The sequence below is a fragment of the Corythoichthys intestinalis genome, chromosome 2 (assembly GCF_030265065.1).
Source record: "Corythoichthys intestinalis isolate RoL2023-P3 chromosome 2, ASM3026506v1, whole genome shotgun sequence".
Taxonomy (NCBI): domain Eukaryota; kingdom Metazoa; phylum Chordata; class Actinopteri; order Syngnathiformes; family Syngnathidae; genus Corythoichthys; species Corythoichthys intestinalis.
The window spans coordinates 43,663,841-43,677,058 of NC_080396.1; the positions used below are offsets into that span (position 1 = coordinate 43,663,841).

General features: G+C 40.5%; 1 protein-coding gene across 6 annotated transcripts in view; it reads left to right on the top strand.

Annotated features, from left to right (window-relative positions):
• espn (espin) overlaps positions 1-13,218 on the top strand; it is a 56,536-nt gene that overhangs the window by 34,963 nt on the left and 8,355 nt on the right. For all 6 annotated transcript variants that reach the window (XM_057824478.1, XM_057824487.1, XM_057824471.1 and 3 more), the window contains 2 exons: positions 4,902-5,047; positions 5,160-5,537. In XM_057824478.1, coding sequence (XP_057680461.1) covers positions 4,902-5,047; positions 5,160-5,537 — 524 coding nt within the window. The remainder of the gene's footprint in view (positions 1-4,901; positions 5,048-5,159; positions 5,538-13,218) is intronic.

Genomic DNA, 13,218 nt, shown 5'->3' on the forward strand with positions numbered 1-13,218 from the left:
GAACAGTTTTGTTTTTGTTTGTTTTGTAACCAAGGTTTTTGCCATCATCCACTTTAGTTGCATTACTGCAATGCATTAAGACTTTCTGGAGACCAACAAATTGAATATTCTTCGATGGCAATATGTCTCGGCTGATCTCAAATAGAAGTGGGAACCTCTTGGTATCTCACGATACGATTTGCGATACAAAGCTCACGATAACGATGATCTGACGATATAGCGGTACAACGATTTTCGATACATAGGTCAGAAAATCATTCTAGGATATTCTACAAAAAAATTAATAAACAGAAAAACAAGCTGTTGCTGTGAATTGGAATGAGTTCATCACTAGTAGACGTCCAATCCTTTTGAACTGGGAGGGTGGCAGCAAATTCGTTCATTCGCTGCCATCCCTCCCACTTCAAACGGATTGAACGTCTATGGCCATCAGTGGCAGCCAATGCCAGGCAATGAGTTTTTTGGGCCATTTAAGGTCATTTACCTGTTGATTTTCAGTTACTTCCTGTTGATTTTGGGGTATTTTATGGGTCACTTTCTGTTTATTTTGAGTTACAGAACAGGAAGTGAACTGGGAATCACCCAAATGAATAGGCAGAGACTCAAATTCAACAGGAAATGACCTGTAAATGCCCCAAAATGAAAAGCAAGTGACCTGTAAATGCCCTGACAATCGGAACGAATGACTGTGAATGCTCTGGTTTTGAATGAACGAACGTTCCCAGTCTAAACGGATAGGGCGTCGAGCACCGTAAACGGCAGCTTTATAAAACGATATCTCGATTCTTGACAGGAGCATATCGATAACCTTTTGGGATACAAAGTACCACGATATAAAACCATTTCGATATTTTGTCACACCCCTAATCTCAAACCAACAGTTGCTTCTCAATTAAGAAGACAAAACTGAGAAACATGGGAGCCACACACACCAATCATAAAATGTGAATAGTACTCATGCACAAATGGCAAGTAAATGCAGGAAATGTGTATCAAGTAGGCTGTGGCGATTTTGACAAACAAGCTGTAAGCGTGTGCGTGCGAGTGTATGTGATAATTCCTTCCCAGCTTGCCAATGGCTTGCTGTCACTTTCGGTTACTGGTGATTCCTTTAGATTTTCCGCCGACTGTGATGATGGGGCTTTAATAGGAAGCTGCTTTCTCCTCCCCTAGGGAGAGTTCAGTAGAGCGAGGGAGAGTGAGGAGGGGTTGCAGGGTGCTAGGCTTTTATGGTCAGTTGGACCATTGAGGTCGCCTCAACAGGGAACACTTTTGCGTGCGGACTATTTCATTTTCATCCAGCAATTCGAGATTACTGATGGCTTTCCACTCATTTGAAGTTATTCTGTAACTAAGGTGAGGCATTCATTGGCTACAGTTTGTTTTTGACAAATATTGGCACGCTAAAATATGTTTATTAGTGACCAAAGAAAACTTCTGTAGTAGATAGGTCTGATTGTTTTGGATAAACATCTAATCCAATAAATGTGCGCATCAGCTGCTGGTCATGTGTTTGTGTTAGACATTTGCTAATGTTTACCAGTTTTTGTCATCTTTACAAGTATATCCAAAATTTACCCTGGCAGTGAATGTACCAAATGTGGGCTTTTATTGTCAAAGTAAATAATTTTGTTCTCCTTAAAAGTGGTTTCTTTGTGATTAGCATTACAGGTCACAGCCAAAGTCCTTCTAAAATTGTTGCATTGTTCAGCCTAAGCAGATTAGAGGCTGTGGAAGCTGAATGCGTACATTTTCTAACAATCCGTGCTAAAACTGAAAGTTCAGCAGCTTCGCCTTTACATCAGGTGATACATCCGGTAAAATGATTAGACCCTCTTTCATTTAGTTTCGTAAAATGTTTGGTTCTCTTCTGCCTGAATGCCATAAAGATTTTCAAGTGAACTTTGTTTTCTCTAATGCATTTTGATGCAATTTTGAGTCAACAGAAGAGGATAGATATCACTCAGGAACCGTTTGTTGCTTTAACCACTATGGAGAGCTATAATAAATGGCTAATGCCAAAATCTGGGGTACAAGGGAGTCTGCGTTCTTGTAATGTACACCAGTGGTCCCAAACCTTTTTTTGCACCATGGACCTGTGTAATGTGGGCCTTTTTTCACAGACATCTGTGGCAGATGAATACAGTAAATATGACGGCTAAAATGAATGTTAAGTGCAGGGAAAATATAACTCACCAGACGCTGAATCTTTTTTAACAGCGACCTCTTCTAATCATGACAGCAAACCTACTTGGTCGCAGGCATGATCATTTTTCCAATAGTGAGAAGTTTCTTGGCTTTAGCATTACGTTTCGCCACGAGATATGATGCTCTCAGTGCATTCGCTTTTCCTGATGTGGTGGCCCTCACTAATTGTTTCTGTCCTTCGTGCTCGCACTTTTTTGTTTTAAAAAAATTCCAAAGGGTTACCCATTATTCCAGGGTGCTTAGTCTCTATGTGCTGGAGCAGCTTTGAAGGCTTCATTACCTCGTTTGTTAACTTTTGGCCACATATTATGCAGCTTGGACTTGGCGTAGGGGCCTCTTCTGACTCAGCAGACGGCCTTTTCCCTATAAGAAGCTGTCCAAAGATGTCTCTTTTTCAGTCATCTTCGCTAGCGTGTGGGTTTATTATTTCTGGGAACAAATCGGTTGCACCTGCATCACAAGCCATTATCAAGAACTAGCACACATACAGTAGATTTAAAAAATATAAACGCTATCTCCAATTGATTTCTATGACAACAGCTAATCCAAGCAAAACGACCAGAAGTCCCCAGTCCGCCATTGCTGAGGTGTGCCGCACACAGCCAGCAGCAGGCAGCTAACGTTACCGTCCACATTGACTGACGCTGGGCTGCTATTGAGGTGTGTAAACGCCACAGTAATGGCGGCCACCAATGGAGGGTGACTTAGCCTGTCGCAATATGCAATAACTCCATTTATCGCACGGTAAATAAAAATTAAGGCGGTAATTTTCCTGCTGCGATTTATCGCCTCGTGTGCAGCAGATGTGCTGTTAAAAGTTAAAAGGTTTTCTTGTTACCAACTAGGCAAAATGCATCTTCGTTCAGGGTTCGGTCCGGGTCTGGCAAAAAATAGCGTCAGAGCCAATCCGTTCCCACTATATCCTATTGTTCAACGTATACCGGCCGCGTCAGTGCTCCGGATTGACTGCGGACCATCTCCGGCGTGCCGGATAGTTTTGGCTATTTTCTATTTTTGCCGGAGACGCACCCGTCAAAATGGGTGGATTCAGGCCTGGAGTCAACAGCCGAGTGTCTTACAGTATTTACCGTTCAAACACCAGCGAACATGTACGAAGAACGTTTCATCATGGAGGTGGAAAGTCACAAAGTGATTTATGATGCAGCAGATCATTACTATAATGACAGCACTGAAAAGGAAGCTGCAATATGTCCTCTTATGTGTGTTTTTCTGGCAATGATATCAAACACATGACTTGCTGACAACTTTGTTTTTATTAACACACAGCGCTAACAACACTTCCTCAACCTGTGGCACGTCACTATAGCGTACACTTTAGGGTGCCTGGGAAAACATCCAATCAGAATATTAAACATGGAACGCCATAGCAAAAGCTATGAGGATGGAATGGGAGTTTTTTTATGCAAATCATGTAATTTATAACGGTAATTAATTAAACAGTGTCGCAAACTCATGGTAAAAGCAACAAAAAAAATCGGGAAAAAAAAATGTTTAATCAAATCAAGTCCACCTCTCTCCCTCTGCTCCTCTGATGAGTACAGACTGTACTGCCTGTTTTTTGCGTACTGCGGGGCGCGCAATCAACACAGAGCTGTGCCGGACCCGTAACGAAGATGCGCCCGATGTACAGTACTGTGCAAAAGTTTTAGGCAGGACACCTGCCTAAAACTTTTGCACAGTACTGTATATATATTTTTTTAATTATTAAATTTATTAGGATCATGGAAGCTTCCACTTAGGGAAAATATATACATACAGTATATCCTGTATATACATAATATAATAAAAATATACAGTACTGTGCAAAAGTTTTAGGCAGGTGTCCTGCCTAAAACTTTTGCACAGTACTGTATATGGGCCCTGTGTCTCTGCCGCGTCACATGGACAAATCAACATTACCGTTGCGTGCGCTTCAGAGTGCCTCGGAAAACATCCAATCAGAATATTACACATGGAACGCCATAGCAGAAGCTATGAGGGGGAAAAGTTTTCATTTGCCTAAATGCTTGTTATTAAGTGCTTTTTTTTTTTTTCTTGAAAAAGACATTTATTCTGTGTTTCTGTGTGGTAATAGTGTTGTCTTAAAAGAGGCATGGTCTTGTTTTTAGATGTGATTTCTTAAAAAATATTTTTGAATTTAAGTGTAAACATTTATCCCGTTTAAATGGGTGTACTTGATTTATTAATATATACTGTATTCTCACTGTGTCATTGTAAATTGGTTTAAGAAGAAAAAAATTTGGGGGGGGCGCAATAATATCGCATGTCACATTAATTACATAAATTATCGCACACTAAAATTTGTTATCGCGACAGGCCTAGTGACTTCCTCATATCTTTACTTGGATTAGTCAATAGAGTAGGCAGTTAGATTGGTGTGTCAAGAAGCACAGGTCAGAATGTGGTCATAAATAAATTATTATTTCTGTGCGGCTCGGTAGAATATGCGCTACGGATCAGTACCATTCTATGGCCTGGTCGTTGGATACCACTGATGTACACTACTGTGCTAGCACTTGTACTTGCCTGGTTGAATGAAATGCTGAACATGCAAACCAACCCTTACTCTATAATACTGTGTCACTCCCAAGTGTTTTGTGTGTCTTTCCCACAATTCAGTTTTGATTTCTGACCCGTTTAACATTCCTGCATCACTCAATTTTTTTTTTCAGGCACAAAATCCTTCAACATGATGTCCCCTACTGGTGACAACTCGGAATTGCTGGCAGAAATCAAAGCGGGAAAGAGTCTAAAGCCTACACCTCACAGTAAAGGCTACACCACAGTATTTTCAAACAGTGGACCAACAGGCAACAATGTAAGCCCACATTTTTCAACTAAGCATAATATTTAGTCTTATGCCCAGGAATTATTGAGTTATGAAGCAATTATTGGTCATTACAATGAATGTAATTTTTATATTTCTTCAGGGCAACACCATATCTCCACCAGAGACTCGCACTTGTAGCCCACCACCCAAAAATTCATCCCCACAAGCGTCTAATACGTCAGTCACCTCTCCACCCACAACGCCGAGTCCAACTCCCAGTCCGCCTGGGTCAGGAACCTTCAAGGCAATGTCGGCATCAGCGAGTTTTGAGCAACTGCACTTCAATTCCGCAATTAATGGGAGCAGTGCTGCAGGGACACCGGGACAACAGTCGGGGAGAAAGTCGAGCCTTGCAGATGTAGAGGCGCTCGTGCCTACCCATGACGAGCAGGGAAAAGCTATTCCCGAATGGAAGAGGCAAGTGATGGTGCGAAAGCTGCAAGTCAAAGTACAAGAGGAAGAAGAGCACAAACGCAAGGTAAGTTGACACATTTTAGCTATATCCCATTTGTATTGTAAACAATTTGAAAGCAGATCGTTTGATCTGCTTGTTTTGCATTAGAAGAATGGAAAACGCAAATGGGATATGCTGCATAGCTTGACTTGAAAGTGTTTTTTTTTTGTGTGTGTGTGTGTGATTACCTGCTGTTGTTGTTGCTCATGCATGACATCTGACTTAAAATTTATTAGAAATTGTCGCAGTGGGTATAAGTAAATGAGATAATGCATAACTAACACAAAATAAAAATATGAGTATTTTTTTTCTTCCCAATCCGAAGTAGGGCTGCCACTAATGATTATTTATAATAATTGACTAGTTGCTGCGCTTAATCACGTCAAACATAATTTGCGTGTAACTGGCTGCCGATTGACGGTGCTAGACGTTAAATCCAAATTGTCTGTCAAAATAGATTAGACATCTAGCGCCATTGATGGCAGTGAAATATGATTACAAAGTCATCCAAGTTCAAATGAATTTGATGTCTATGACTGTTATGCTGCAAATAAGTTAAGATAATCATGCATTGGATTTGATCATTTCTAAAGCTTGTATGAACATTCCCGATGTCTTCTGATTTTTGTAAATTAAAGGGAACATTCAAAATTAAAGCAAAGCACTGGCCTTGTTTAAATGTTTATTAAATTTTAAACTGAACCAAAGACTACACAAAATGGATTCTGTATAATCATAACAGTGGAAATGAGGCGATGTTAGAATATTTTTGACCTGTTTTTTGAAATCTTGTATCTTGTACATGCTATGATGTCGGAGGGAAATGAAAGTGAACCTCAAAAAGTTGGAGAATGGACAAGCTATGACTCATTTTCAATTGACATACATTGCGTTTAAAAAGAACCCCACCAATATGACCGCCACTTAGGACATGTTGCTAACTGGGCTGCTACAGAGAGCTGGCATATTTTGTTTTCCATTAATGTTTATAGATGATTTGAACGTTACATCAAACTGTTGTGCTGACATAAAAGCAAAGTTTTGTCTCGCAAGTCTTGCATCGCACTCCTTTTAACTATTTTTGTTGAAAACCTTAAACTTTAGGGGACCCTTGCTAACGCTAGTCAGACACGGTACAGTTAGGCTAGGTTCATACTACAGGTCGTAATGCACAAATCCGATTTTTTTTGCCATATCTGTTTTTTGGCGTGCCCGTTCAGACTGCCTTTGTCCATGGAGACAGTTCAAGTATCACGCATGCGCACTAATTCGCAGTCCAAGATGCGCTCAGCAAAGAGACCCGCATGCGCAGAAGCATCAAAACAAATTACACATGCTAGCTGTATGTCATTCCAGAGTGATCATATTTTGATTTCCAAAAAGAGGACACAAATAACACATTAATAATCCCCGTTTAGTCTTATATTCAAAGTTTATACAGTGGGGAGAACAAGTATTTGATACAATGCCAATGGGTTATGGACTGATAGAACGCATACACGCACACACATGAGCCTTGACGTGTGTGCGTGAAATGACGTTAGTGCGTCAGTTTGCCCCGACTCGACCATGTGTGCAATAATAAAATATTGGTCATTCGGCGCACAGAATGAAAATCGAAAATTGTAAAGCTTATTCTTTTCTTTTTATTTTTTTATGACTGTGGTCAAGCCCGCATCGTGCTTAAAAGCAGAGTTCAAGCTAGGCGCTAATGCCTATATGGCTGCCGTCCTCCGTGCCTCTTGCTCTTTGCTGACGTAATTGCTGCATGAATTCCGATTTGGGAGTCTTGACAGTTCAGACCGCCAGTCACGTTCTGAAAAAATGTGGCCCAGATCGGATTTGAACCACATACGAAAGTGACTCAGTTCGGATTTGAAATGGTCCACTACTATGCGACTTGTCCCGTTCAGAACGTCAAGTGACTCGAGTCGGAAAAACACGAAAAAATCGGATTCGTGCATTAAGACCTGTAGTATGAACCTAGCCTTGGTCACAGCTTTCCTGTTACATCACAATTGACACAGATTGCCAAGTACAGAAGATGGACAACATTGACATCACATAATATACTGTTGATTAATCTTGGCATATATTTTGATGTGAAAAACAACCCGCAAAAATATTTGGAGTGGCCGTGTTACGTTTCACAGCTAAAATTCACCTGCACTTAGCGGGTAGCCTGGTACTCCAGACTCACCGCTGTTCCAGCAATTGAGTCTGGCCACCATTAAGCGGATAAAATTTCTAGGGCGGAGCAAGCCACAGCAAACAGACAGCGGAGTGGACGAATCAGCGATGGGCGGGACGAGGGACTTGCGTGCGGAAGTAAACATACGAGGAGAGCGGAGTTTATTCAACATGGCTAGCGCGAGACAGACTGTTGTCAATGACTTGTGTCGATGTGTTTTTGGCAATTTAAAACTGATTTTACCGTGGATTGGAACATATTTTCGCCTTTCCTGTTCGCCATCTGTGTTGTGGAGACGACTTCCGACGCGGAAGAGTGACGTCGTTCGTTAAGAACACGTCACGCAAATAAACGAATCTGATTTGTCAATTGATTTAGTACTTACTCGAGAGGCCGTTAATGGGCTGGGTCCCAGACTATTCTCTCAGTGTTTGAAAAACACAGGGAGAACAGTCTGGCCGTGCCAGGCAACTTGGCGGGTTCTACTGTATTTCAAGCCCTGGTTAGCATGACCTATCATAATTGAGTTTTATCAGTTTGAGGATTTTTTAAAAAAATGTACAATGAACTTAAAAGAAGGAAAACTTGTCAAGGTTGTATAAATGAAACTAACAGCTATTGTACTGGACTTACACTTCCACAAAAGACTGTTGAGCGAAAGAAATGCTCTAACTCTCAGTTAGTTTAGAATGCTCCCGGTGTTTGATATTTCTGAAGGATGATGCATGTATCTTTTGCATGTTACGCATTTTTAAACTTTTCTCTTGTTGCAACTTTGGAGTGATGTGAAGACTTGTGTCCAAGGCCCATCACAGCATCAAACATTTGATGAATGCATTTCAGAGTGATTCGGTGTTGGATGGGGGGCTGCTTTTTGGTTTCAAGCTGCTACATGCAGGTTCAGTGGTGTGATGTCAAGCCCATTCACACTACAGTTCAAACACTCTTATTAAACAAAATATTAAAAACGGCAACTAAAGGTGCACTTTATGTCAGTACAGTGTTGACATCTATGTATTTAATCAAAATGTTGTTTGCATACAGACTGTTGAGTGAGCCGTGCTTAATCATAACACAGAATACTGTATGTCAAGCTCCGTTGCACTCCCAACCACAAAGCCAGGGTTTTTTAATACCATGGTTGGGTGTCAACGTTGCACTAATGTTGGGCTTCAACAGTGACTAAATGTGTGTGTAAAGTATCTTCAAATGGACAGTGATTAAAAATAAAACAATAGACAGCCATGTCTAAGCTCTTTTTAGGACATTGTTTAAATAACTAAAAACACAAAGGAATGTAACTAAATTCCATAAAGATGACACTTGCAAATGTACACACCATAAACACATCATTCAACTCTATTGGATAATAAACACACTAACACAGACTGAATTTTAAATAAAGGGGCAACACGCATTGTTCTTTTTTTTCCCTTGAAATGAAGCATGAAAAGAGGCAGTGCCATTGCACCACTAAATCCATGTAGATCCAGTGTGTCCTAAAGGATGTGCAATGTTTATACAAGGAATTCAGTGCTGAAGGAATCCATCCCCTCCTCTCCATTTTCTTGTCTCTTGGTCTCCTTTGACCTCTGATTTAGTTTGCGACGAGTGGCCACTACCATCCTCAGGAATGGCATTACTCTCACATCCACAATGCTATTTTGGGACCTTTTGGGGAACTGATGACTGAGGGTGATCTCAACCGCATTGAGAAGCAAATTGAGAACCTGCAGGTAATGCACAAGGTCTCAGAAGTTGAGAAGGAGCTGGAAGAACTTGAGCAGGAGCTTCATCAGCTTCTACCGGTTTCTGCAGCACTCACTCAAGGACATTTTTCAGTAAATCCAAAGCAGGTGCACGGTCAAGCTGAAGACCTTCCAGCCTGGTGCAGCAAGATTTCTACCTTACTCAAGAGCATGGCCATTCTTCTTGCCACACTCGGGGGCAAAGAGATTGACATCCTGGAACTGATAAGCACTGGATACTCTCCACAAATTGCAAAGAATGTGTCAGTAAGTCAGCCAGACCCAGTTACGGGAATTATTGGACGCTCTCAGTCTTTCTCTACAAAGGAAGATGTGGAGAAGGAGATGAAGCAGTTTGGAGTATCAGTGAAGAACCTCAAGGCCAATTATGAAATTCAGTCACAGTTTGCTAATAGCAACGAAACGAGGGTGTATAAACGTCAAAGCTCACTCCCAGTTGTAAGCAAGTCAAGTAATAAACCAGATATGGTTCATCGAGATGATGCGTGTTCCTCTGTTGACCCACGTCAGTCCCACACAAATGGTACTTTGCCTGTGGTGGAGAAGTCGGTCTCGATATTTGCTGAAGAGCCAGTTATTGCGGCATCTTGTGTTCCTCAAACCTTTGCAAGCACTGAGATAATGGCTCAAACCAAGATTGACGAATTTACCCAAGTTCTTTCTGCAGACCCCATTTTAAACAATCATCAGCTAACAAGAAGTTTGGAGGTACAGACAGATCTCAGTTATGTTCAGGAATGCATTGAAACACGGAAAGAGAGGATTGTCTTCCTGTTCCTTGAACACTGGCGCAAGTACACCATCTCAGAATCTTATAGAACTGGCAAAAGGGTAAATAATTTGGATGTGAGCTGGGAGAGCTTTAGTCAAATTGACTTGGAGGGGGGGATTGTTGATTTCCAAAGTGATGATGATAAGCTCCTACTTTTCATGAAGTCCAAGCAGGTAGTGGGCAAACTGATTGGTCATTGGAGGACCATTATGAGCCAAGTGCCCAGTCGCCAAATTCGCAGGTTGAGTCGAGCCCAGATGATCTACTGGCCTGAACACTTCTTGCCACACATCAACGGCTCACCTGTGAACTACGAAAGCCTGACGCTTGATCTTTTCATGCTAGGATACTTCCAACTGTTGGAAATGAACATGTCTCGCAGCGAGCGCAAATTCCGCCACCTCTTGTGCTATGAGATGTTCGATCGCCTAGGTAGGCATCAATGGGAGGTCATAAAGCAGTTTCACAAGGAGGTAATGGGGGAAATTGAGAAAGGAAAGCGAGACTGGGTGGATGGATTCGAGGACATCAAGGTCAAGTACTTTGGGGACTCCGATGACAAGGGAGGTGTAATGACAGCCTCGCTGCATTCTATGTCTCCCGAGGCCTTCGTTCCAATGGAAGAGCAACTTCCACCACCACCTGGTCATCCGCCGCCGCCGCCACCTCCAAATATACACCCCACTCCAACATCTACTGCACCAGCATCACAATCAGATTCCCCATATTCGTCACCAGCTGCTGCTGTGGATGGTGTATTGGACTACACTCAATGGGGGGAACAGAGAATCCAGCAAGACCCACTGACAAATTCACTCACGGATTTAAAGGACAACGAGCACATGCCATTAAATGAGCAGAATGCTCAGCAGGTTGCGGGACAGAGCTTGACGAACATACAAAATTCTAATGTAATAATAAACCAAGAGATGGAAAGACAAGCAGTTCCAGTTGAAGAAATTAAAACCACAGCAGAACCAGTTAATAAAACTCTAGCAAATGATAAAGACGATACAATTAAAGTGATATATGAACTCAAGGAGTTTAGTAACGAGGAAATCATTAGTTACATCGATCGAAGTTTTGCCTTTTGGAAGGAAAAGGAAGCTGAGCTTTTTGTCATTTAACAAGCATGAAAAGTAAAATGAACATGCAATTTCCAATAAGTTGAGACAGGAAAGTAAGAAGTTGTGTTCAATTTTAGGCCATGTCACATGAGGTATTTCACAGTCACAAAGTAAATCTAGTACTTTGCTGTACAGGATGAAATAAAGGCTATGGTGTCTAAAGTCACAAAAATGTCACAAATAGGGTTGTCCCAATCTGATCATGTGATTGAAATGCGGCAATGATCACATAAATTTGAGCTGATCGCTATTGGCGAACAAGATCGGATTTTGTTTTTTCTTTTGACCTAATACTAAAAAAAAAAAATGTAAGTACAAAGATCTTGCCAAATGAAACACATTTCTTGTGGATTGTTGTCTGATTGACCGTAACAGAGCCACTCGAACTCAGACTGTGTGCCTGTCAATTGCAGCATCGGAACTTTCATGCAACAACTGTGTGTGTATGGAGGGACAGAAAAAAAATAAGCTTTTGTGCTCGTTATAATGAAATGAGACAATTACTTTGTTTACACAACGGACAGTCAGGGCAAAGTGAAAGATATTACAAATTCATAAGTCTGCAAAGGCTCATTTAAAAAAGGCCTAAAGAGTTGAAAGAGTAATGGACCGGTTAGCAATTTTAATGCATTCAAACAAATTGTTTTCAAATGCCTGTGAAAGTGTGTTTGAGATCATTTAGGAGTCACTCTTTAAACACACTGCCGAAATCAAATCTTTGAGCTGGCAAAAATTAAAGTGACCCGGGTGCAGAAAAACTGTGATTGGGACATCCCTAGTTGTCAACATTTGGAATTTTTATTGAACAAAAAATATATTAAACAAGAAAATTGCCATGATGCACTTTTTCCTGTTAAAAGTTTGAATTGCCATTTATTTACTTGCTTAGGTTGTTTCTGTGAGCATGGCTAATAACAGAAGAGGTTGCTTGTTTAACAATGTGGCTGCCATTGACAGTAATAGACGTCCAAGCCATTTTGACGCCAGGTTAAAATGGATTAGAAATCTATTGCCATTAACTGGTGTTAATGATAGTTGTTTTTTTTTACTAACACGATGCATGCACTGTAAATACTATAAATATATACCTGTCCTGGCAATTATTGCATTACGATATCCACTATTATGATTACCTCACTCCCCATCATAGGAAAGAGTTTTTTTTTTTTTTAAATGTCTTCTTTGACAGAAAGAAATAAAAACGGAACATTTCCACTTTGAATTAACAATATGCAAAGAGGGCTTCAAAAGGGTTTTATGGCTTTTAAGTGAGCATAGAGCTTTTTAAAGTCAACTTTTAGTTGACTTGTCAGACCTCAAAATCCTTTTTAGGTATGGAATAATAAACAGCACCATTTAATGTTCTAAATATCTTCATTCAAATTACAAATCTTTGTGAGTGTTTGTCACTGCACTGTGAGATTTATTATTTCATATCATTTGTGTGGTTAGAGATTCGGTCATTTAATCTTGTATTAGTATCTTGCTGTTATAAATAAAGTTGAGTACATTTTCTGTGAATATGTAATCTCATGAGCTCTTTTGGTATAGCCCTAGATGCAATGCAGTCATCACTTACTTAAAATAATGTGGTAATACATTTTTCATTCATTTTCTAAAAACAAAAAACTGAACCAAATTTCGAAAACGTTTTCAAAAATATAATTCATAAAAGTAAACCTGCATGATCTGTTCAACTCTGGAAGAAGTGATTTTAGCTTCGGTGGCCAGCATCATGTGAAAAGATGACAGTATTGTGTATTACTTCCTGTTCTCAAAAATGGAAGCCAGATCAATACCAAGAGACAAAAATTTATTGTGTAATCCCTGACAGTACAATGTAGAG